Source organism: Condylura cristata, unplaced genomic scaffold (assembly GCF_000260355.1).
Source record: "Condylura cristata isolate star-nosed mole 26May11 unplaced genomic scaffold, ConCri1.0 scaffold00009, whole genome shotgun sequence".
NCBI classification, from domain to species: domain Eukaryota; kingdom Metazoa; phylum Chordata; class Mammalia; order Eulipotyphla; family Talpidae; genus Condylura; species Condylura cristata.
The window spans coordinates 58,901,307-58,928,234 of NW_004567110.1; the positions used below are offsets into that span (position 1 = coordinate 58,901,307).

General features: G+C 34.7%; 1 protein-coding gene across 3 annotated transcripts in view; it reads left to right on the plus strand.

Annotated features, from left to right (window-relative positions):
• Positions 1–26,928, plus strand: part of RB1CC1 (RB1-inducible coiled-coil 1) — a 77,144-nt gene that overhangs the window by 34,436 nt on the left and 15,780 nt on the right. For all 3 annotated transcript variants that reach the window (XM_004679883.2, XM_004679884.2, XM_012723011.1), the window contains exons 7-17: positions 429–855; positions 7,213–7,383; positions 9,595–9,779; positions 10,164–10,350; positions 10,434–10,515; positions 10,758–10,819; positions 12,146–12,249; positions 12,632–12,758; positions 12,844–14,744; positions 22,495–22,660; positions 24,602–24,710. In XM_004679883.2, the coding sequence (XP_004679940.1) occupies positions 429–855; positions 7,213–7,383; positions 9,595–9,779; positions 10,164–10,350; positions 10,434–10,515; positions 10,758–10,819; positions 12,146–12,249; positions 12,632–12,758; positions 12,844–14,744; positions 22,495–22,660; positions 24,602–24,710 (3,521 nt within the window). The remainder of the gene's footprint in view (positions 1–428; positions 856–7,212; positions 7,384–9,594; positions 9,780–10,163; positions 10,351–10,433; positions 10,516–10,757; positions 10,820–12,145; positions 12,250–12,631; positions 12,759–12,843; positions 14,745–22,494; positions 22,661–24,601; positions 24,711–26,928) is intronic.

Below are 26,928 nucleotides of genomic sequence, written 5' to 3' on the forward strand. Positions count from 1 at the left end.
CCATGTGGTCACCTCCCGGGCAGGCGGGAATCGAACTCATGCGGAAGTGGCTTTAGATTCTCAGTGCTGTGCTTTCACCCGCTGTGCCACCAGGGAGGGCCATGTCTCTTCATTTTAAGGGTGTAACCTTAATTTTTATTGAGATTGTTAATTTTGTCCTCTTATTGTATGAAAATATGTACTGACTTAAGTACAAAGTTAAAACAAAGATATTGACATTGTAAATTTTTTCTATGACATTGCATGTGTTGATAATTATATCTAGTCACTAAACTACATTTCTTATAAGTTATACCTTAGAGACTATTTTATATATATTTACTAGAGAGGCAATAAGATTTGTGTGTGTGATAATAAGATGTTTCTTTCAAAATGTTGATCTCTAAAGCAGTCTGGTTATATTACTGACAGATCTTTTGTGTTTTAAGTTTAGGAACTGCAGTTTCAGTAATGGCCAAGATTCCGCTGTTAGAGTGCCTAACCAGACATAGTTACAGGGAATGTTTGGGAAGACTGGATTCTTTACCTGAACATGAAGACTCAGACAAGGCTGAAATGAAAACCTCCACTGAACTGGTGCTTTCTCCTGATATGCCTAGAACAACTAGCAAATCCTTGTTAACTTCATTTCACAAGTCAGTGGAACACATAGCCCCAGATTCCACAGATGCTGAGAGTGGAAAAGAAATTAGGGAGCCTTGTCAAAGTACTGTCCATCGGGATGAAACTACAGTAGATGCTAAAGATGGTGATCTGCCTTTTTTTAATGTTTCTTTGTTAGACTGGATAAATGTGCAAGATAGACCTAATGATGTGGAATCTTTGGTCAGAAAGTGTTTTGATTCTATGAGCAGGGTAAGTAATATTAATTTGGTATTTCTTGTCATTTAAAAAAATTATTGAAGTTAACATTGGTTTATAACATGGATTTCAGGTGTTCATCATTGCATATCACTATCTGTCTATAGTACACTATGCTCACTAAGAAATTAAGAAATTTCAGCCTTCATCATATAGATGACCCCTTTTATCCAATTCTTTACATCATTTTAAGTACTTCCAAAAATTGATTATTTATACTAAGTGGGTTTTATACTTATGAGTTAAACAAGTATTATAATATAGTGGAAATAATGAGCCTTAAAGTGAAGTTTCATAATCAAGGATATGACCTTGGACAAATGAAATCATTTATATTTTTGATATTTTTGTGTAGAACTAAGTTGTAGGCCAGAGGTGCTAGACCAGGGGGATGAGGATTCACCAGAGACAGTGGAGAATAGAATAGATTACTAAGTTGCCCAGGCAGTAAGATAGGAGAGGTCTGTATCATGTGGGTAAGTTCCCTGGCTGGGAAATTGAACTCAAGCTGTAAAGGCAATAGTGATGAGACTTAACCCCTAGGCCAGCAGGAAGGCAACCCAAATAAAATCACTTAAATCATGTCTTATTTAGAAAATGATAATAAACTTACAAAGGTTTGTAGGCATAATATAGGTAAAATTTTTATTATAATGTTCAGCTTTTGTGTCCACCTAAATATGGTTTTGGTGGTGGTAGTATTTTTTTTTTTTTCCTGATCCTATAATAGTGCTTGGATATTTTCAAATCTCCTATCCATTGTTAGACTTTTTCATCTGCTAGGTAAAACTTGGAACAGTCTTGTTTTTTATTCTTATGCTTTGAGTACTGAGTATTCTTTAAATTTAGGTAATTAAGGGTATTGTTTGGCTACTTCTGGTTTGTACCATTTGTTTTAATCATTTAATAATAGATCAGATATTCACATTTCCAAATGCCATAGAACTTTGAAGCCTTTCGGGAAAGACTGTTATGTTTATAGTAAAAAATTTTTGTTTAACTATTGAGACTGTTTTACATTCTTAAGTGGTTATTTCACAGTGTAACCCCAACCTAGAAAGAAGGTAGTTTCATCTCTTGGAAAGTCAACAAATGATTCTTTCTAACCATTATACTTCTCGGAGGGAACCTTTGATTTTCTTTTTTAATTTTTTTTATTTATGCAAACAAAAATGGGGTGCAGGGGTGGCGAGAATATTCACCAGACACAGAGTAGAAAGCAGAACATGCAGATTAACAAAGTACACTGCCGAGGGGAGCAGCAGCCGGGTCAGGAGAGGTCTGCCGCACCATGTGGCTCACCTCTGGGGCCAGGGATCAAACTCACACTGAAGCGGCCACGGCTTGGCTTAGCTTTTGCAATGCAGTGCTCCAACCTGTTGCACCACAGGGAGGGAGGGTCGGGAACCTGTGACTTTTAAAAGAAGAAATTTTAAATATGGCATCTGCCTGATACTTTAAAAGTCTAAACTTCATAAGTTCACTTACAGTGAACTTATGATTTGAATTGAGGTCTTCCCCAAACAAGTTAATAAGTAGTTAAACCTGGGTAAGAAATTGTTCTTCATTTCTCATTTCTTTTTCTTTTTTTAAAGATTTATTTATTTGTTTGTATAGAACTGGGGTACAGGCCAGAGATGCGAAGGGTGAGAGGATTCACCAGAGACAGAGTGGGGTACAGAACAGGCAGATCGATGAAGTACACTGCTGAGGGGAGCAGTGGGCGGGTCAGGAGAGGTCTGTCACACCATGTGGATCTCCTCTGGGGCAGGCGGGGATCTAACTCATGTGGAAGTGGCTTAAGCTTCTTAGTGCTATGCTTTAACCCACTGTGCCACCAGGGAGGACCCTTGTTCTTCATTTCTAATCCACAAGTAGAATATCTTTGAAGCTGGTGTGTAAGTTGAAGGGGACACGTGTTTCAATAATGCAGAAATATGCAGTAATATTTTGAAGGACAGGTGTTGTCTAATGAACATTGGACAATGAACATTTCAATGAAAATATACTTTCAAATGGAAAAGAGATTTCAGCTTTGATAATTTATTGAAAAGCAGCACTTTGTTTGGGATGCCTAGAAAATTGCATCTACTTTGCTTGTTAAATTCTATGACAGTAGAATGTGACAGTTTTAAAAAATAAACTCTGCTATTCATTTCCTTGATGATTACTTTAGAGTAGGTATTCCCTTTTGACCACTTTTTATTGGTCATCAAAGAAGGCTTTGTTAAGACATTGGCCAAGGTAGGGAATTATGAAACTACCACCAATATGAATGAAATCTGGTGTTTCTATTTAAATCATTGACACTTTAGTAATGAAAAGTTCCATCTCTGTGTGGAAAGTCAAGCATATTATTATTATTATTACTTTTAAGTTTTATTTATTTATGCATACAGAACTGGGGTACAGGCCAGAGGTGCAGGGGCAGTGAGAGGATTCACCAGAGACAGAGCTGAGAGAAGAACAGGCCGATTGATGGAGTACACTGCTGAGTGGAGCAGCGAGCGGGTCAGGAGATGTCTGCTGTGCCATGTGGGTCACCTCCAGGGCCAGGATTGAAGTCGCGCTGAAGTTGCTGCGGCCTAACCTGTTAGTTGCGTCACCATGGAGGGTCCAACCACATTATGACAGATTATAATTCTGCTTGAGTAAAAGATAAGGGCTCTAGACTAGGCATTATCTACTTTGTGTGTGTGTGTGTGTGTGTGTTTAATGTATAAAAGAGCTGGGATGTAGGCCAGAGGTGCTGGAGGTTGGGGGGTGGTGGTGAGAGGTTTTTACCAGTGTCAGAGTGGGGAAGCAGAAGGGCTGATTGAAGTACACTGTTGAGGGGAGCATTGGGTGGGTCAGGAGAGATCTGCTATGCATGTGTATCAGCTCCCTAGCTGAGGATCAAACTTCAGCTGCATTGGCTGCACATAGCTTTATGGTGCTGAGACTTAACCTCTTACACCACCAAAGAGGTCCTACCTACTTTTTAAAAGAGGTTGAAATTGACTTTGCTTTTTTGCATGTTTCAATAAAATCTAAGAGTCATAAATTTTACTTCATATCACAACAGAAGAGACAATGATCTTTTTCTGGTAATTAATGATAACTCACACTACAGAAAAAATTAAAGCTTACTATATTTACTATATGATCATTATTGACTTTTTAGAAATAATAAATTTTGTAGGGAACAGTAACAATATCAGGTCTTTGTATCTAAATTACTATTATATTGTGAAAGCAGTAAATAAACATGTTGGAATCATTTGTTAAAATATCAGTTAACATGACTTAAAATAGTGCCTAAGTATAGCACTCTTATCAGTTGAACATTCCATATACTAAAAAAAAATTCTGAGAAGCAGTGAAAACACATTTTGAAGAATTGTTTATGTGTTTCTGCTTGTGTTTTATACAACATGGGATGGTTTGTTGGTGGAATTTGTACAAAATGAATAGCACTTTGCCATGATGTTTTTATTAGATGACTATTTTTCTCTCAGGTTTATGTATTCTTAGTGACATTTTTAAAAAAAGATTTATTCATTTATGCATGTAATCACTGGGGTACAGGCTAGGTGTGGGGAATGAGAGAATTCACCAGAGGCAGAACAGGACACAGAATAGGCAGATCGAGTCTAGTACATTGCTGAGGGGAGCAGTAGGTGGGCCAGGAGAGGTCTGCCACTCCATGTGGGTCACCCCTGGGCTGGGAATTGAACTTGTGTTGCAGTGGCTGTGGATAGCTTCACAGCGCTGCTCTTTAACCCATGTGCTACCAGGGAAGGCCCCGTTATTGACATTTGTAAAGATGGAATTATTTGTGGGATTTCACTGTCATTAACAGTTGTGTGTGTTTATTCTACATTTATTAAATCATAGCTGTTCAGAATAACTAACCTACTTGATATCTGATAACAATAGTGTTATTTTCCAATGAAGTAATTTTAAAAATGTGCTAAGGTTAGATAGATATTCTTCTATAAAGAAAATTTAGTTTAAAACCATCATTTTAATAGACTTAAACCAATTTCAACAGTTTTCGTAGCATGTATTTTTATCTTAATCAAAATTTTTTTTCAAGAAACCAGGACATAGATGTTATTGAGATTGTGCTAAGATTTAGAATCATAAGGGCTCAAGTCTAGGCAGTGGCATTCTTAGTTACCTCTGTCATTTATTAATAATCATTTGAACCATCCTCTTTTATATTTGTGTAGATTGATTGTTTCTACCTTAATGTCTCAAGGATTGAAAATTGTTATATTTTTTAGTTTTTGTAATTTTCTTAAATTGTCAAGTATTAACATTAGAACCACTCTTAAATGTTCTGTTTGTAATAGTACTACAAAACATAGACTGATTTATATATGGTTATTAGTCATTAGAAACATAATTTATTGAATTTTGTCTTAGTATTTCTTTCAGGAGACTTTCTTACTGGCATATAGCTGTTTATTCAGTGTAGGTGAGATGGAAAGAATGGATAGAGTAAAAATGTTTTATAATTTCTCTTTTAATGCAGTAATAATGTTAACTTGGTGTAAATATCAAGGAAAGAAACCCAAGTGCTAAAAGTTAGTATATAGCCCTGTGTTCACTTATTGAAAATTCGCTGAATACCTTATACATGAAGTCATATGACCTGTAGTCAGCGAACCACGGGATGTTCCATGCTATAGTCAGTGTAATTGTATATCTTTCAGTGAATTACAAAATAAAGAAAACAGTAGGAGCCTTTTTTTAAAAAATCATTATTCTTTGTATAGATATATATTAAGTTGAAAATTTAGATCTAGTTATAACCCTTTATCACCCTAATAATCAGTGCTAGTCTTTGGTTTACACAGATTGTTTAGATTGGAAATGTGTACATATCAGACTCATTTACCATGAAATTGAGAAAACTTTAATATATGCACAAGTCTTAGTGCAAAGCAGGTACTGCCTGCATTAAATAATGGTTTTCTTAACTTGGTGTTAGAATGTAGTGCCTTGCTTCACTACACTGGATTATTGGGTAATAACTACAGAGTAGTTGAGTTTTAACTGAAGGATCTGGGCACTACTGCTTAGTACTAGTTCATAAGATAATTTGCAGTAGATATCAGAGAGCATCATTAAGGTGGTAGTATGTATGAGCCTAGAACTCTTCATACAGAGGTAGAGACGGACTTGAATAGCTAGGTAGGCTAGTGTTTATAAAGATTTAGGTAGGGTTTGTTTGAATATAATGGGTTATTCAGTTTGGAAGAATCTGTATTTACTAGCACCAGGGTTCTGAAGCCTTTGTTGTATTCCATGTTTTTATAAGATGTCATTGCCATAGAGGAAAGCCATTGTCTCAAGTGGAGACAGTTATGATGTATTTGTAATAGATGATCTAGTGGTTTATATATACATGCATATAATAGCATGGAGTCAGAAACATAGATTGAAATTTTGGGGGGAAGATCAAGGATTGGAAAAGGATTGAGCAAATTACCTTATAGAAATTACGCTTAATTCTGATTATCTAGGGAATAGTGAAAATGAGCTAAGCACAAAGTCCTTTGCATCAGACAGAAAAAGGAGCTAGAGAAGATAATACCTCAAAGTTTGTAGAGTTGGAACAGGCTGTCCTCAGTAGTTGCTCTATAAGAACTTTTTTTTTTTTTTAAAGATTTGTTTATTTGTGCACACAGAACTGGGGTACAGGCCAGAGGCTCAGGGGCAGTGAGAGGCTTCACCAGAGACAGTGGGGAACAGAACAGGCAGAGCGATGAAGCACACTGCTGAGGGGAGCAGCTGGTGGGCCAGGAGAGTTCTGCCACACCATGTGGTCACCTCCAGGGCAGGCAGGAATCAAACTCATGCGGAAGCGGCCTTTAGATTTTCAGTGCTGTGCTTTAACCCGTGGTGCCACCAGGGAGGGCCTATAAGAACTTTTTTTAAAAAAGATTTGTTTTGATTTATTTATGCACATAAGAACAGAGCTGTAGACCAGAGGTGCAGGCAGCAGGTGTGAGAGAATTCACTTGAGGTAGAGTGGGGAGCACTCTGACTGAAAGATTGCAGAGAGTGAGACAGTAGTAGTCTGCATCACCATGTGGGTCATCTCCCTGGCCGGGGATTGAATTCAGGCTGAAGTGACTGCCTATAGCTTGATAGTGCTAATGTTTTAATCAGGTAGGCCCTGGTATTTGTGTTTTATTAACATTGTAATTCTGTACTTAACCTGCTTGTGAAAATATAGCTTATATTCCTCATACTTTTGGTTTTCTGTTTTTCTCCTCTACTTTTTTCTTAATAAAACTGTTAAGATATATTTTGAGCTATTTGAAAAAACTACATTCAACTTGTTTTCTTGTCATTTAGCTTGATCCAAGGATTATTCGACCATTTATAGCAGAATGCCGCCAAACTATTGCCAAACTTGATAATCAGAATATGAAAGCCATTAAAGGTCTTGAAGATCGCCTGTATGCTCTGGATCAGATGATTGCTAGCTGCAGCCGACTGGTGAATGAACAGAAAGAACTTGCTCAGGTGCTTAATTTCTTCTCTTCTTCTTCTTTTTTTTTAAGTTTTGCATAGAAGAACTGGGCTATAATTGAGAAGGATTAACTGGAGTGGGAAACAAAGAAAGTGGATTTACTGAAGTACACTGCTAAGGGGGCCAGTGGATGAGACAGGAAGGTCTGTACCATGTGGTTTAATTCCCTGGCTGGGGATGCAGTTTGGGCCCTAGCACTGGTATAACTGCAAGGCTACACGGAGGTGCTCAAGTGCTTGTTTTAAATTTCTGAAAGAGAAAGAATTTGTAGTTGTACATACAGATTCTTTTAATGCAATATCAATTTGGTATGTACCATGTTTTCACTTAATTCTTACTATGTAGTAGTGTTTTCACATAATAAAGAAGGTATGTTTTAAATATACAAATTTGATAAAGTAGCTCCCTTAGATAAAGAAAAAAGTATGGAAATGCTGTCAGTGACCCAGAAAACATCAACATATTTTTTTTTTTTTTAAAGATTTATTTATTTGTGCGTACAGAACTGGGGTACAGGCCAGAGGCTCAGGGGCGGTGAGAGGCTTCACCAGAGACAGAGTGGGGAACAGAACAGGCAGATCGACGAAGTACACTGCTGAGGGGAGCAGCGGGCGGGTCAGGAGAGGTCTGCCACACCACGTGGTCACCTCCGGGGCAGGCGGGAATCGAACTCATTCGGAAGCGGCTTTAGATTCTCAGTGCTGTGCTTTAACCCGCTGCGCCACCAGGGAGGGCCCCTCATCAACATATTTTTATATGATGAAAGAGTGTGATAAAGTTTTTTTCTTATTAAAATTTGAATGCTGCCTTTTCCACCCTCAAAAAAGTAAAAAGAAATGAGGTCTATAAAGGACAGAAAGAAAATATGAAATTAAAGACATTTACTAATAATTAGGGCTTTAGGTCTAATTAAATGCAGTGTTCCAGGAACTCTTGTTGTCCAAGTAGATTTATAACTCAAAGAAGTTTAAATTGCGGTTAACTTAAGATATTTTCCCCCCACACAAATAAATGACTTTTTAAAATTCATGACGACTTTGTTCTCAACCAGCCTGGCAAGTACTCTGGAAAACATCCTATAGCAAGAGTTGACTTTTATGGCTGTGGCTTTTCTGGTTTAAATTTTCTCTACCAGTACTTTGTCCCTAAATATGTTCTCCATTTGAACCTATGAATACTCAATTTTATGGTGTAAAAGTTTTGTCTACATGGCCCAGCTGTATGATGTAGATAATAGATCAATAAAATTAGAGTCTTGCTTTATTTTTTTTTTAAACTTGTTTAGATATGGTGCACCTGTCTAAACTAATTTGTAGTCTAAACAAAATCCTGGCTTAACAAAATGATGCAGTTTCTCTATCTATGAAAATAAACACGTGAGGATAGCCAAGAAAAAAGGAAAAAAATAATTTTTCTCACCAGCTAATAAAATGAACTTCAAAATTGCATGTTAGTCATTGTTCTAAAATTTGAACACATATCAGTTAGAACATAATATAACTCAGAAGTAAGGGAAAACAGTATCTTTTCAATTCATCTTTTTTTTATTTAGGCAGGTATACCATATGTGATTAAACACTCATAACTAGATTTAATTTAGCTTTATTTTTTATGGCTTAAAAACCAGTGATTAGGTTTTATTCATGTCATGTTCTCTCTGACCTTGATGTAGTTGAAGTCTGTACATATAGATTCAGTTCTAATATGGCTGTTAAGGGTGTCCTTACATAAATTACTTTACCTTTTCTGACTTGCTGTTTTTTTGCCTGAAAAAGGAACAAAATAAATGAACATAGATTTCTTACAAAATCTCAATTTTATGCTACCTCAATCTCAGCACTGTGAAGCTATAAGTAGCCACTATTGCACGAGTTTGAGAAATTCCTGGCCAGGAAGCTAACCCACATGGTGCAGCAGACCTCTCCTGTCTTGCCTGCTGCTCCCCTCAGCATTATATTTTGGTCAGTGCACCTGTTCTGCTCCCCACTCTATCTCTGATGAATGACTCCCCTCTTACCCTCATACCTCTGGCCTGCACCCTAGCTCTTATATGCATAAGTAAATAAAAAATCTTGAAAAAAGAAAAGCAGATTTCAGAATCTTGTTTGAATGTAGAACAGTTCATGTTTAACCTAAAGATTTTCCTTTTGAATGTATCTTTCATCATATAGAATTAATTAACTTCAAAATATTTTTTCTCAAAGGGATTCTTAGCAAATCAGATGAGAGCTGAAAACTTGAAGGATGCATCTGTATTGCCTGATTTGTGCCTGAGTCATGCAAATCAGTTGATGATTATGTTGCAAAATCATAGAAAACTATTGGATATTAAACAAAAGTGTACCACTGCCAAACAAGAACTAGCAAATAACCTACATGTTAGGCTGAAGTAAGTGATTCCATTATATCTAACTTACGGATTATATACTTGATGTTTTTATTTTTATCCCCAAGAAGATAAGAGTAATTTTGGGGGCATAGCAGGAATATAAGGGATCAGAAAAATAAGTAATTATAATAAAGTAAAAGCAACAATCAACTAATAGCTATAAACCAGAGACATTCTATGGTGGAGGAGAAGGGAATAGGAACAAAACGGGGGTGGCAAGAGCACATGGGACTATGGTGATGATATGAGAAAATGTATAAAATGAAGAAAGATGTAGAAAAATACAGATTAAAAAAGAACAATTTTTGTGTGTGACTGTATTCGATAGGTTAATTTTGGAGTAAGGTTTTTTACAGGTATATGTGGTTTGGTTTCTTTCTGTAGGTGGTGTTGCTTTGTAATGCTTCATGCTGATCAAGATGGAGAAAAATTACAAGCTTTGCTCCGCCTTGTAATAGAGCTGTTGGAAAGAGTCAAAATTGTTGAAGCTCTTAGCACAGTTCCTCAAATGTATTGCTTAGCTGTAGTGGAGGTTGTACGGAGAAAAATGTTTATAAAACACTATAGAGAGGTATGCAAGTCGAATTCTTTTTTAATTATATGTGAGCTTTTTATGAATTGGTATGTGATAGTAACAAGCTTTTCTTCTCTCAGTGGGCTGGTGCTTTAGTTAAAGATGGAAAGCGATTATATGAAGCTGAAAAGTCAAAAAGGGAATCCTTTGGAAAATTATTTAGTAAGTGTTCTTGATTGATAACTTAAAAATATGTTTTAAAGAAAAATGTTTCATATCTATTTCAGAGATACCTATTTCAAAGATATAAAGTTAGCTTGTATGTAATAGCATCATCAGAATCTAGAGAAATTGTCCTTTAAGGGTTTCAGCAGTTGAAACCATTGTTGAATTTAAACATGTACAATTGTCATTCTTTTTTGCAAAACTAGAGCTAATTTTATATTGTTAATCTCTTTACTCAGGGAAATCTTTCCTGAGAAATCGTCTATTTAGAGGTTTGGACTCCTGGCCCCCCTCTTTTTGTGTATGTATTTATTTTTTAACCATTGCTGAGTTCTGTTTGTATTCTAACTTTGTTTTAGAAGTACAGTATTTATTAAAAGCTTAAACATTTTTAGCTTTAAAAGCCAGTTGGCATAAAGTTTTAAGATATATTCATAGTTTTTGATCGTCTCTTTATAACATAGGTAAAGCCATACTACATTAGATTTGTAGAAATAGTCTCTTACTGTTATATTGTATTTCTTCTTTTTTACCTTTCCCCATTATCTTTTCTCTCCCTTTCTCTCCCTTTCATTTTCCTCCTGTCCTCTTTCCTTTCCTTCCCTTTTTTCTTTCTTTTAAACATCCTCTCCACAGTTCTTTCATTCATATTAACTAATTAGAATATGATGGCTATTCAGGTGTTTTTATTGAAGCTGTTTTACTTCTAAGCCAGTGAATCTTTGAGGGATGCTAATACACACACACACATAATGTATGTATGTATACGTGTGTGTATGCATTTATGTAAGTAAAATGATTCTACAATCAAAGCTTGGGAAATGTTGTAATAAGTGCTTTGTTTTTAGATATTCTGCTTAACTGATTTAAACATGATTCTGTACTGTAGAATATCTTAAGGTTTTAAAAATACATACTTTTTTATATCGAGTGAGCAGTGTCAGTTTCCTATAGTCATTAATCTAGGAACCCTTTTTAATGCAAAGCATCTTGTTATCTTTAAGTCTACTGTAAGTATTGTTTAAAACAATTACAATTATTTTCAAATATGCACATTTGATTATAATAAAAAAATAAGTAGTAATACCTCCCAGTAAGTTTATCTTAAAGAAGTTCATATTGATTGTATTTTGAACAAAGTAATGGGAAGATCAGTTTAAGGCGCAAGGAAGGAACTGTTACATAGGGGAAAAAACTACTTTTACCATGTTCAAACAGTAAGACATGCTAATAGTTTAATATAAAATACGATATAGGAGGTGGGCTGGAGAGATCTTCATGGTCAAGCTGTAGGTGAAGGATAAGTTAAAGAATAACCTATGTGTTATGTGCATGTGGGTTCTTTTGAAAATCTGTGGAATACTAGAATTTCCCAAAAAGATACCGGAAATAGAAGTGAGGAGGAACAACATTTCAATTACTTGAAGTTAGTTCTTGTGTCCAAGGTAAAAAATCTCAAAAAAAAAAACAAAAAACATACATTGTCATCATTGAATTGTCCTGAATAACAGTGTTATTTTATTCGATTTATTGTATGAGTAAGCATTTTGAAACTTTTTTATTTCTTACATTGAATTTGATTGTAGTAAGAAATCATTTATAAATTTGACCCGTATTCTTCCAATAGACTCAGAAGCCTCGGAAGTTTGACTGTGAACTTCCAGATATTTCATTGAAAGATTTAGAATTCCTGCAGTCATTTTGCCCTTCAGAAGTTCAACCATTCCTCAGGTAAATACCATTTATATTTTTAATTTTAATTATTCAAATGTTTTCATTTTTCTGTAGCTATGGAAGTTAACAGTATTCTTAGGATAAAACTGGCTTTCCTACTTTCAGAAATCTCTGAGGAATGTAAACATTATCAAAAAATAAATATAAAATAGAGTGAAAATCATGTTCTGCGTGCAGTTGGTATTGTCTAGTAGTTAACATGAGAGATTTCTAATTTCCTCCCTTACTGATGATGATGTCTTAGGCTCTTAAACTATTCCAGGTTTTGTTAAAATAGAATAATAATACTGTAGTTATTTTCGACAAAGGTTAACATTTTTTATTGTAATCACCTTTTAAGAATAAATCAAAAATCTAATTTGACTGCATTCTGTTTCAGGGTTCCTTTACTTTGTGATTTTGAACCTCTGCACCAGCATGTAATTGCTCTACATAATTTGGTAAAAGCAGCACAAAGTTTGGATGAAATGTCACAGACCATTACAGATCTACTGAGTGAACAAAAGGCAAATTAAATGGTTTCAAATGGTTTTCTTCATTAGTGTAAAATGTATATGCTGTCACTATAAGCTTTTTCCTCTCTTTTTCTAGGCATCCATGAGTCAGACATCCCCACAGTCAGCTTCCTCACCAAGGACAGAAAGTGCAACAGGAATTACAACTACTACCTCACCAAAAACTCCTCCTCCACTTACTGTTCAGGATCCCTTATGTCCTACAGTATGTCCCTTAGAAGAATTATCTCCAGATAGCATTGATGCTCATACATTTGATTTTGAAACTATCCCCCATCCAAACATAGAACAGACTATTCACCAAGCTTCATTAGACTTGGATTCATTAGCAGAAAGTCCTGAATCAGATTTTATGTCTGCTGTGAATGAGTTTGTAATAGAAGAAAATTTATCATCTCCTAATCCTATAAGTGATCCACAAAGTCCTGAAATGATGGTGGAATCACTTTATTCATCAGTCATCAATGCAATAGATAGTAGACGAATGCAAGATACAAATGTATGTGGTAAAGAGGAGTCAGGTGATCATGCCTCTCTAAATGTTCGTTTAGAAAGATGTAGGGTTGTTGCTCAAGACTCACACTTCAACATACAAACCATTAAGGAAGACCTTTGCCACTTCAAAACATTTGTTCAAAAAGAACAGTGTGACTTCTCAAATTCTTTGAAATGTACAGCAGTAGAAATAAGAAATGTCATTGAACAAGTAAAATATTCACTGGAAATCACACTAAATGAAAAACATCAGAAAGAACTACAGTCTTTAAAAAGTGAATATGAAGGTAAACTTGATACACTAATAAAGGAGAGTGAAGAAAATGAGAATAAAATTAAAAAATTGAAGGGAGATTTAGTATGCCTTGAAGAAGTTTTACAAAATAAAGACAATGAGTTTGCTTTGGTTAAACATGAAAAAGAAGCTGTCATCTGCCTGCAGAATGAAAAGGATCAGAAATTGTTAGAAATGGAAAATCTAATGCATACTCAGAATTGTGAGATTAATGAATTGAAACAGTCACGAGAGACAGCATTAGAAGATTTAAAAAAGCTGCATGTTGAAAATGATGAGAAGATTCAGTTGTTGAGGGCAGAACTTCACTGCCTAGAGCAAAGTCATCTAAAGGAGTTAGAGGATACATTGCATGTCAGGCACACACAGGAGTTTGAGAAACTTATGACAGACCACAAAGTTTCTTTAGAAGAATTAAAAAAGGAAAATCAACAAAGAATTGAACAGATACAAGAGTCTCATGCCACAGTTATTCAAGAAAAAGAACAGCAGCTACAGGAATTAAAACGCAAGGTTTCTGATTTGTCAGATACAAGGTGTAAATTAGAAGTTGAACTTGCTTTGAAGGAGGCAGAAACTGATGAAATAAAAATTTTGCTGGAAGAAAGCAAATCTCAGCAGGAAGAGACATTAAAATCCCTTCTTGAAAAAGAAACAGAAAATTTGAGAACTGAGATAGATAAACTAAACCAAAAGATTCAGGATGACAATGAAAAATATCAGGTTGACTTGGCAGAGCTAAGAACTTTAATGACAATTGAAAAAGATCAATGCCTTTCAGAGTTAATTAGTAGACATGAAGAGGAATCTAGTATGCTTAAAGCTGAATTAAGCAAAGTTACATTTGTGCATCACCAAGCATCTGAAGTAGAAAAAAATCTGAAGGAAGAAATAGTTGAACTGCAGAGAAAATTGGACTCAGAATTGAGTGCTCTTGAGAAACAAAAAGATGAGAAGATCACCCAACAAGAAGAGAAGTATAAAGCAATTATCCAAAAATTTGAGGACGACAAAGAAAAATTTGTCATGAGCCAGGAACAAGACAGAGAACAATTAATTCAGAAACTTACTGGTGAAAAAGAAGAAGCTATTCAAATTGCCCTAAAAGAATTTAAATTGGAGAGAGAAGCTATTGAGAAAGAGTTACTAGAAAAAGTTAAACATCTTGAGACTCAAATAGCGAAAAGGTAAGAAGCTATAATTGTAAAATTAAAAAATTAGGTTGATTCAAATTTAATGGTGTATAGTCACATTACCTTGATTTACTCATGGATCTTAGGTAAATGTAGCAATGAAGAGATTTCAATTTTTCATGTATTTAAGGTTTTATCAGTTTCTTCTGAACAGTGTTAGTCAAAGCTAGATACTAAGATGAGGTACATTTATTGTTATTAATGTCTGGTATTTCAGTTAACATCAATTTTATATTCTCTGGTTCAAAAGATAATGTTTTTAAATTTCAGGCTTTATGCAGTGGTGGCATGTTGATTTTGGGAGTTTTAAATTATTGTTCATTGTCTTATTACTGCCTTTTGAGCAGAGAAATTGGTCTTGAGTATTAGAACTTACTGAGGTGTTTTATGGTATAATAGTTTTTAGGGCATTATCAATTCTAACATTATTTTTCAAGTGAAAAAAATATGTATATATGTATTATACTTTTTTTAACTTTTTGTCTGATCACTTTTATACTTTGTTTCTACTCTGTAACATTCATAAACAGTTAACCTCCCTCTTTATTTTGAAAACAGAAACCCTTTATGTATTCTGGGAATTAGAGGGTTTAATGTAGCAGTTGGGGACCTATGTGAATGTTTACGGAGCTAGGAAGTGAAGGTGAAAGGGAATCCCTGTTGAAGGCCAGCCAGGAAAACTCTTAGTGAAATTATTAGGACGTGAAATTATCAGGAAAACAGATACAGAAGCACCGACCAAAGCTGAAGTTTCTCCATGCCCTCACTGGGAAGCTGCTGCAACACTCAGTCATCTCTTCAAAGCCCCAATGATGTGGTTCAATCTGCAGCACAAACTGGGTAATTCTTAATTATTTAACAGGAAGTGGCTGTGAAATTATAAGCATGCTGCTCAACTGGAAAAAAAGTCCAGGTGCCTACTTTTCATTTTTCCAAACCTTGCTGTGTTCCCTTCATTGGCAAAATTGAAATTGCAAAGAAAATCCTGGGAAATACAGACTCTGCATTACAAAACAGATGTGATTCTAGAAGAGGGGTGCAGAGCAGTGCCAACATGATGACAGTCCATCTCTGTGCATCCATTTTAAACTCAATAATTCTACTTGTCTTTCTTTTTCATATTGAACTTCCAAATAAAGATACAATGTCATGTCTCTGTTTATTGTGATTCAAGTTGTACCCCTCATTTCACCTTGGATATATATCCTCACCCTCTTTTTAAAGAAGAAATTTAAATTTAGGTCATTGTAGTAGCCATTCTAGAATGAGCACACTGATGTTCCTTCATCTTTGCATGCACATTCTCTTTTTTAATATTTTGTCTGTTAAGTGATGAAATGGGGGGTTAACTGCCATTATTATAACACTACAATTAAGGAAGAAGAAGGCTAAAGGTCAAAAATTGATTTAATATGTCCAGACTTAATTATGATAGTGTCACTTTCTTACAATTCTAGTAGATATTTATAGTTTTCTTCCATTACCCCTTTGATGGAGTATTCTCTGGACCTTCTTAGGCATACATAGTAAATCCCTTCCAGTGTGTGATCTAACATGCTTTTGATAGATTTCTTAGGCCAAAGGTCAGTAAATTTGTTCTTTAAATATCCAAGTAATACATATTTTAGAATTTACTGGTGACATGTATACAGACCGACATGAAGTATATATCACATTTTTCTGTGTTTGGGCATGCACTTGTGTGTTGGTATGCTACCACTTGTTAAATATGTAAAAGCCACAAGGAAGTTGTTCTTACTTTGGTCTTTTTGGGTATTGTCAAATTACTGAAGACTTCTGAGTGATTTTGTATCTAATTATAGTTAACAATATTTGCTGTAATAGAAATTAAGGTAAAATTTGAAGGCATTTTAAAATAAATACTTTGTTAGAATAAACAGGATTTTAAGTAAAGCCTTATTTCCAAAGTGATAATTAAAAGATTTAGAATTATTTTATGTTCTTGCAAATCGTTTTGCTATTTGGTTTAATTGAGTCATTTGCTTGCATGTCCATTTTTTTTTTTTTTTTGGATGTTTTGATTGAGGGACATATAAAAAGAAACCAGCCTCTTGTATGCACTTAAAGAAATTTAAATAGTTTTCTTCAGATCTTTGTGGATGCTTTAATTTGTTACTAAGTCAAAATTGAGCAAATAATAATTGGTTTCATTGTAGATTTATGAAACTATGTCAGTGGATTTTTTTATATACTGTTAAGATTATCATACTATGTATCTTGTACTTTAATGGTTTTTTGCCCTATGTGATTTTATAGTACGAAGACTTGTTCCTCTGTAAAACACAGGTGCATTGAATTATGCAGATCTCCTAAATACTGACATATTTACTTAAAAAAAGAATCATGTTAATACACATCAGTTTTATAAGGAAGATCTTCTTAGGTACCGAGAAGTTCTCTGTCACAGCGGCAGAAACACATTTTTTTTATTATTATATATCATTTTTGTACAAAATATGATTTTCCGATGCACCTGTGTGCCATCTCCATAGTCCCCTGTGCTCTTCCCATTTCTGTCCTGATCCTTCTCTAACCCTACAGAATATCTCTGATCTGTAGTTGCCTGATGATTTTGATTTTTACTTTATTATAGTAATATGCCTCTTCTCCCCCCCCGCCCCCCACACCCCCCTTTACTTATTTGGTATCTCTATATTCCTCCTGTAAGTGAGACCATTCATTATTTTTATTTCTGGCTTATTTCACTGAGCATAATCCCTTCCTGCTTTAACTATGTTGCTAAAAAGGGCATGAGTTGATTCTTTTTGATTGCTAATATTCCATTGTGCAGCTATAACACATTTTAAGGGATCACAGTTAAGCATTGATAACACCTGTCATTTTTTTTTTCTTTTCATTAAAGCAACAGACTAATGTTGATGTTTTTTGAGACAATGTCAAAAACCCAAGTGTAAACCAGATTTATTTCAATAAAAAGTTTGCAGTCATGGGTGATTTGGTGATGGGAAGTCCACTGGGATTACAACTGAGATGGAAAAAGGAAAAGGCACAAGATGATGTCAAATCAACTATTAAAAAAATATACATATATATATTTTTTAAATTTGCAACAAGAAAAGTCATTCAGCACAGCACAGGACAGGACTAAAACAATGTACTTTTCCATGAGGCAAACATACTTTTCTGACAGAATACTTTATACTATTCTCTTTCATCACGTAGAGTCCAAAAAGAAGTGTATGCAATGGTCAAATTTAATGATTTTTACATCAAGGAACTATTCCAAAAATCTGCCTTTCATTTTTTCACTTTGAATGAAAGCATAGTAAAGATGTAAAACTGCAATTTACTTATGTTAAGGTGCCAGTTGCTTTACCATCTGTGAAAGTGTCTATAAAGACAGTTAAAAAGCACATCATCTTAGTATTATGAAAATAGGTTTAACCTTTGATTACCTGAAAGTGGTCTACTCACTCAACATTGGATCAGAATTCTTTGAGAATTGTTGATAAAATAAAAGATACAGTAAAGTGCAAGATCATAAATAATTTAATCATTATGTATTGGGTGGTCTCTACAGGAGCTATTTAACTTTACTCCTGTGTATTAAAGCAAGAGAGCAGTGACATAATGGAAATGACTGGGAGTAACTTTAGTAAAATTTAAATAGACTAGCAATCAGGCCTTCATTTGCCTACCTTTGGTCTAGGGTATCTCATCCTGCTATCTTATTTTCATTAAACATTAGCCATTAGGTTTAAATTTCAGACAGTCAATCTAGCCAACTGTTAATTACTGACATTGAATCTAGAATTTCAGATCACCATACCTATACAAGTAATTTTGACCTGATTCATTTTCGTGTTTGTCTTTCCTGTTCTGGCTGCCATCAATTCCATTCCTATACACACTTCTCATGTCTCTACCAAAAGAAGTGAAAAATGCTGCAATTCCTATTTGATTAGATTTTGACTCCCTGAGATTTGGTGGATTTCAAAAATGCATTGAGTTTACTAGTAATGGTGTAAAATGGTTGTTGAAGCATCAGTTAGTGTGAGGGAACCTCAAGTAAGGTGATACTTAAGAGGAGTCAGTTGCTACTGACAAGGGAGGTCTGCTGGCACTTGGAGGGCTATCTAGAGCATCTCCAGAGCTTTACCTTAATTTCTCACTTAATCCCAGACACATGTCAGCTGTCTTGCCATAGAATGCTATGTTCATTTTGTACTGGCATTGAGTTAATGTCTTCATTTCAGGACAAATCAAGAGATTCCCAGATTCTCCTGTCAGATTTTTTTCTCCCTAGAACCATACATATTTGTATGGATTGAATTTAGAAAACAAAACCCACTTTTGAATACCCTAATACTAAAGGGCTTAGAGTTTGTGTGGCTATTAGGAGAGTGTAAAAGGAGTTGCAAGTCCCGGAAAGTTGAAGACAAATTCATCCGAAGCACCAGTGCTAGTGCCTAATCAAAGCACTACTAAAATTCTTTCAAGAGCTCTGCCAGTTGTCTGTTGTGATATCAGTGTAAACTGTTCACACTTGGAAATGCTTAATGCCTACAAGTCTGGCCAAAGCCGCCTCTGGAGAATTACAGCCACTCCTTGTACAGTGGGTCTACTATGATGTCCATAGTTCTGCTTCCAGGGATTAGTTGATGTGGCTCTAGATGAGTAATGCATTTGAATTTTGTAATTTTAATCTAAAGAGTGGAAAAAATAAAGACTTAAAAAAAAACAGTAATTGTTTACTAGGCCAAACTAATATAGTCAGTGATAGAGGAGAAAGTTAAAGCATCAAGACAGTCTAGTTTGTATTCAGTGCAAATTTATTTCTTACTAGAAATAGTGGGTATAATAGAACTTGCTGCTAGCATACACTGATTTACTAATGGTGAGAGAAACTACCAGAGATGATTTATTTCAAGTTCTATGTGATCGTTTAAATTTACCACAACTTATTACATATATCCACGTCCTTGAGTTCTAATTTTCAGACATTTTTGAGGTACTAATATATACAAAACATGTCTATTTTTTTAGTGGGAAATCTATTAAATTTTTAATGTTTGTCTTAACTTTGCTCTAGCAAATAGTTTTTGTATTAATAGCTTGTATCATTTTGTGCCTTTTCCCATCTCAGTTGTAATCCCCATCTAGCAAATATTTTTAAGCTGTGAGGCACTGTAACTTTTGTTCATGCTTTTCCAACCAGCTAGCACACTGTTCCTAGCCTCAAAACTTAACTTTAGCTGAACCTGTTTCGTGGCTAGGATTAATTACCGGAGCTATCAAAGCCATTTTGAGTCTTAAAGTGAAATAAAACAGTAATGTTGCCTCAAGAAACCCCTTTTCTCTAGCATGGTGATTATTGATTATTCTTCATCTCATAGCTTACTTGGTTTTTAGCTGCAAAGGTCTTTTCCCTTATTACTTAGTAAATACCCTGTACTAGTTATCTAATGTGCTCTATGTATGTCCTTGAATTTCTCCTCCCGTTTCAGCCCCATCTTAGCACAACATTAGACAGTACTCCTCCAGAGTGTAGGCACTTTAGAGGTACATGACACTTAACAAAAGTACTGCTCACATGTGCGCACACATTAGCACTTTGAACCGCACTATTTCCGTCTGTCATGATTCTTAGTATCCTTTTTCATGATGACATCATTCCTTCATATCGTTTCCATTCTCCAGTGTTTTCATCAGTATCCTCACAATAGTCTTAGAGACCTAAACTCTTAGAAACTGTATTACTCTCTAGATAAAACTTAATGATTTAACGTACTTATAATACAAAATGTGTCCTGTTCATGATGTGAATTCTCCCTATTGTGCTAACCTCATTCAACTGTATGCTCTTCTTTTCTTACCTACTTGAAAACTGGCTTTTTGTTTTCTCCTTGTCTTATAACTGTGGGGAAATTTAAAGATGTATCTCTTACATGCTGAAGGTAAACATTAGTCAAACAATATTGAAAGTAAGTATAAGCCCTGTCGATACTTGATTTTATCCTACACACTTTATTGCTGATACATAAGTCCTCACTTCTCAGTAACTTTGATTTAGGCAGACTGTCAGTTTTCCATGAGTTTTTACTTCATAACCCTGTTTTCTATCTGCAAAGCAGAAACTGAAAACAAATCCCTTATCTTGTCCAAAGCAAATCCTTTTTGTCCTTTTTTTGACATTCAACCTTTCTGAAAACAAAGATTGGTCATTTAAAGCTATTCATTTGAAAAGGGGTGAAAGCTGCTTTTTTACTAGCAAATTTGGAAATAATCAACAATTCTCTGTATTATCACAATATTGTGACCATCCTAAATCAAAAGCATGCAGTTTCAGTAGCTGCAGTGATTGTCAAATGCATCCTGATTCCACAGATGTCTTTTAATGTAGAGTAAGTTTACATTTAAAATAGTAAAATGTTAGTTGCTTAAATGGAAACTTTTTTTTTCCTGTGCTTTTAGTATATTGTAATATCTTTGTATTAGATACCTACTTCTGGAACAAACATTTTTGTTGTAAAATGTTAAGTTGAAAGTTGTTAAGATAACTTGTAAACCACAAGTTGAAATAATCATTAACCTGTGTTTGTGATTTTCCTCCTTGTCTTTTCCTTCTCTCTTTGTCATCAGTTTTTCAAGAGTTAGCAGATTTTAAGGGACATTAACATTTATGCAGGAACATATAGATTTGTTTTTAGTTAACCCTTAAGTTCACAAAGTTTTGCGAAATTATGTGTTAGCATGTGTTAGCTTTATCGTGCTAACAGATGAACTAAAATCTATTTGAAAACCTATTTTAAAAAGTTAAAAGTGGGCCCTCCCTGGTGGCGCAGCAGGTTAAAGCACAGCACTAAGAAGCTTAAGCCACTTCCGCATGAGTTCGATCCCCGCCTGCCCCAGAGGTGCCCACATGGCACAGCACACTTCTCCTACCCTGCCGGCTGCTCCCCTCAGCAGTGTACTTCGTTGATCTGCCTGTTTTGCTCCCGACTCTGTCTCTGGTGAATCCTCACCCTCCACATCTCTGGCCTGTACCCTTCTGTATGAATAAATCTTTAAAAAAAAAAAATCAATATACTTCAAAATAGGTAATACCTTAAACTTCAAATTTGGTTTTTAAAAATAACTTCAATTTACATGATGATTGCAAGATACAAAATGAACCTTGAAGCCTATACTTTTAACTTTTTTTTTTTTTTTAAGATTTATTCACACAGAACTGGGATATACAGGTTAGAGATGTGGAGGGTGAGAAGATTCACCAGGGACAGAGTGGAGAGCAGAACAAGCAGATGGACAAAGTACACTGCTGAGGGGAGCAGCGGGCTGGCAAGAGAGGTCTGCCACGCCATGTGGATCTCCTCCGGGGCAGGAGGGGAACAAACTCATGCGGAAGTGGCTTAAGCTTCTTAGTGCTGTGCTTTAACCTGCTGCGCCACCAGGGAGGGCCCAAGGTTTATTGATTTTTATATAGAAAATGTTACATTTGCTGGTATCGATTGTCCTGATCCCCCCCCCCAAGATATACTCTACTGTGTTAGTGTCAAGAGAGTATGCAATTTTATTCAACTTTTCCCTTTTGTTTGTCTTTCCTTAGTATGTATATAAAGTAGAATTCACATGGAAGTATCTTTAGTACTATAAAATCTTAGATATACAGCTTTTTTAATGTCACCCTACTTTATTTGGTATATTTGTGATTACATCTTTTAATTTGAAGAAAAATCTTATGCTATATTTAATTTACAAGTCCTGCTATCGAGTCTACAAGAGAAGATTCTTCAAGTTTAGTTGCTGAGCTACAGGAAAAACTTGAGGAAGAAAAAGCTAAGTTTTTAGAAAGGCTTGAAGAACAAGAGAAAAGAAAGAATGAAGAAATGCAAAATGTCCGAACATCTTTGATTGCTGAACAACAGGTACGATTTGTGAGGCCCCATTCATTTACATTAGTTCTACAGAAAACAGGAAAGTATTACTAAATAGGTTCTTTTGTTTAGGCAGTATTTTAAATTTTATTTTCCTGCATTGACCTTGTTAATATTTATTAAATATGATAAGGGCATTTATAAAATACAATGATCATTATGTCAAAATAGATGTGTTTCAAAGTGAAATACCCTAGGTTAGGAAATAAGAAATGTGAATTGTTTCTGTTCTCTCACTTGCTTCTGATTTTTTGTGTATCTAACTTTTTTCAGAAAAAAGTTAATGTTTGTAGATCTTTGAATTTTATTCCTTAAATGCTAAAATTGTATAATTCTGAGTTATATAATGACCAGTACAAGATAGACTGGAGATTATGGCCAATACTTTTGAACATTGTTGATGTGCTGCTTAGTGATCTTTGGCGAGAGGAAGGATTATGAGATTATCTGGGGAGATCTATTACTAATGATTAGGATTCTTAGCTTGTACTTAAGATCATGGCAATAGTGGCATAGAAAATAACAATGGCACTGTTGAATTTATATTTAATAATGTTTTAGAGTCTTGCGAGGAAAGACGAGATAGAGGTAGCAGCAGTTTTGTGTCTTGTAATACAGGTCGAGGGTAATACTGAACATTTTTAAATCCTGAGGAACACAATTTGAAACAAGTATCTATATGTTATAGATAATGTTTACATATTTTATGTGGACTTTATGTAGTGCTGTGTTTTAACCCTCTGTGCCATCAGGGAGGGCCCACTTTGCAATTTTTAAAAATATCTATTTATGCATACAAGAACTGGGGTACAGGTCAGAGGTGCAGGGGTGAGAAGATTCACCAGAGACAGAGTGAAGTATGTGACAGGATTTATTACATAGACTGCTAATGGGAGAAGTTAGTAAGACAGGAGAGGTCTGCTGCATCATATATATGGATTAGCTCCCTGGTTAGGGGATCCAACTCAGGCTCTCCTGATAATAGTGCTTAGATGTAATCTCTAGGCCACTAGAGAAACCCAACTAGAACTTCTTTCTAATATTCTTGTAAATTGTGTGTTTTCCTAAAAATCCATTTTAAAATTACAGAATACAAAGTTCATGAAAATAAACAGAAATGATACCTATGGAAATGAATTAGTGCAGACATCGTTTATACTAAGTCTTTCTGTATGCTTTATAAATAAATATAAATGATGTTCAATATTTAATCAAACTTAGTAGTTTTCCAAAAGAACTTTTATTAAATCTCCCTGATGCCAACATTATTAGTATTGATCTAAGAACAGGGTGCCTAGACTCTGGGACTGGAAATGTTAGACAGGAAAAGTTAATGTAGCCCATTCATCTGTTGCTTTTATGTTTCAAAATGAACATTATAAATGAAACTTTTGAAAATTCATTATAAAAGAAGTTCTACATATAGAACCTCAAATTGATGAGATCTATAGACATCTGGACATTTGAACTTCACAGTAAGTTATATTTAAAAAAAAAAAAGCAATACTTCTATCCATTATAAGTAAAAGATTTACTGGCTGTTGCAGATAAAATCAACTCTGAAATATTCCTGTCTTCATCAAGATTTAACTAAATAAAAAGGAAGATCGTAGAGATGGGAAAATTGTTAAAAGAAAAAAATTGCTGATTTTCTTTCTTTTTCCACCATTTTAAATTCATTGACCAATGCTTTTCTTCTGATAGTAAATGTGAAGAAAAATGAGAAAATAAAATGTTTTCAGGATAATAAATTAGAATGTGTTATGACTTTAGAAAACAGTCTTACCACAGCATAGCATTTTTATTTAAAAATATCATTTATGAATCTTTTTCTTTTCCACATAAAATGCACCATGAAGAAAATATTTATACTTTTATTTTTGTCAATCATGGCTGCTATTTGCATGCGATAATTTAATTCTGTTGTTCCAGACAAATTTTAACACGGTTTTAACAAGAGAGAAAATGAAAAAAGAAAACATAATAAATGATCTTAGTGATAAATTGAAAAGTACGATGCAACAACAAGAGCGAGATAAAGGTTAGTAATGTTATGTAACTTATTTATTTTTTGCAAATGCCTCAAGGCAGGGGAATCCCTTGTTTTAATTTAAACTGAGGTAATATTGAATATCATCATACTGGGTATTAACACCACATTGCACCTAACTCACCCATAATCTACCACCATAGACCATTGTGCTCCCTTCCCTTTTTGCCCTTCACCCCCACCCATCTCCTTTGGTGTTGCAGTGCTATAGTCAGATATGAAGGGGTTAGTTTTTCAGTTTGCCGTTATCTGACTTAATTTAGTTATTTTATGTTCCACATCTTAGAATACCATCTATATCTTTCTCCTTCTGACTTACTACTCTTGGCATCAACCTTTCAAACATTATACATGTTGCAAATATTCATTTGATTCATTTTTATAAATATAGCTTCTTGAGCCACTCATTTGTTTTGGGGAGCTGAGGTTGTTTCCTTAGTTTAGGTAAAGTAAATAGTGCTGCAATAAACATTAGAGTGCAGTTTTCCTTTTGGAGTAGTGTTTTTGAAATTTTTGAATAGATGACTAGGAGTGGAATTGCTGTTAATTTTTTTTTTTTAAGATTTATTCATTTATTCATATAGAGCTGTGGTACAGGCCAGAGATGCAGAGGGTGAGAGGATTCACCAGGGACAGAGTGGGGAGCAGAACAGGCAGATCGATGAAGTACACTGCTGAGGGGAGTGGCGAGTGGGTCAGGAGAGGTGCCATGTGGAACTCTTCCGGGGCAGGTGGGGATCGAACTCATGAGGGAGGGCTACTGTTAATTTTTTTAAAGACATCTCTACTGTTTTCCATAAGAGCTAGACCAGTTGGTATTTCCACCAGCAGTATAGTAGTGTTCTCTGTTTTTTGAATCCTTGCCCCAGCATATTTTGTTTCTGGCTTTATTGATATAGGCCATTTGTGAGATTGTACCTCACTGTGGTATTGATTCCATTTTTCTAGTAATAACTGATGGTGGGCATTTTTCACTTGTCCACTAGTCATTTGAATGTCTTTTTTGAAGATGTGTCTAGTTCTTTTGTCCGTTTTTTGATTGGTTTGTATTTTTTGTTGAGTTTATGAATTCTTTTGTGTATCTTTGATATCAGTCTTTCAGCAAATGTGTGGTGTACAACTATTCTCTCCCATTCAGAAGTGTGTATTTTTGGTTTTAGTATGGCTTCTTTCACTGTATAGAAGAAACTTTTTAGTTATCATTTCAATTGTTTATGTTCTCTCCTGTTTTCCTTGCTGTTGGAGATGGCCTAAGAAATGGCCTAAGGACATTGCTGAAGTTTATGTCATAAAATGTCTTACTTATTTTTTTTTCTGTGTATTTTATGGTTTCAGGTTTCACACCCAAGTCTTTAGTCAATTTCGAGATATTTTGGTGTATGATGTGAGATAGTGGTTTAGTTTTATTCTTCTGCATGCAGCTGTCCAGATTTCCCAGTACTTTTTATTGGAGAGGCTACTTTTGTTCCAGCGTATTTTCTTGACTCCTTTGTAATAGGTTAACTGTCCACATGTATGTACATTTATTTCTAGACTCTTAGTTCTCTTTTATTGTTTTGTGTCTGGTTTTGTTCAAGTGTAACTTTTTAATAGAATTTGAGGTTTGGAAGTGTGATAATGCCATTCTCTGTCACGATTGCTTTTGCTGTTTGGGGTGGTTTGTGATTCCATGTATATTCTAGGAGTGTTTGCTCTAGTTCTTTGCAATATGCCATTAATATTTTATTGGTATTGCATTGAATCTATATATTGCTTTGGTTATAGTGGCCATCTTGACAATGTTGATTCTTCCCATCCATAAGTAGGGAATATTTTTCCATTTCTTTGTAACTTCCTCAGTTTCTCTTAAGGGTGTCTTTTACTATAATAAAAGTACCTCTTTTATTATAATGAACATATCTCTTTTATTAGGTTTATATTTATGCATTTATTTTTGATGTAATTATATTGGGATCATTTTATTTCTTCCTCTTCTGTTTCATTGTTTGTATCTAATAGGAAGGCAAGTGATTTAGGTGTGTTAATTTTATAGCTTATCACTTTACTGAACTCTGATTTATTGTTTCAGGTTTTCTGTGGATCCTTAAGGGTTCTTTATAATACTATATTGTCTACAAATAATGCTGGATTTGCTTTGTCTTTTCCAATTTGGATTTATTTTATAGCTTTCTCATGTTTAATTGTTTTAAGTAGAACTTTTAATACTATG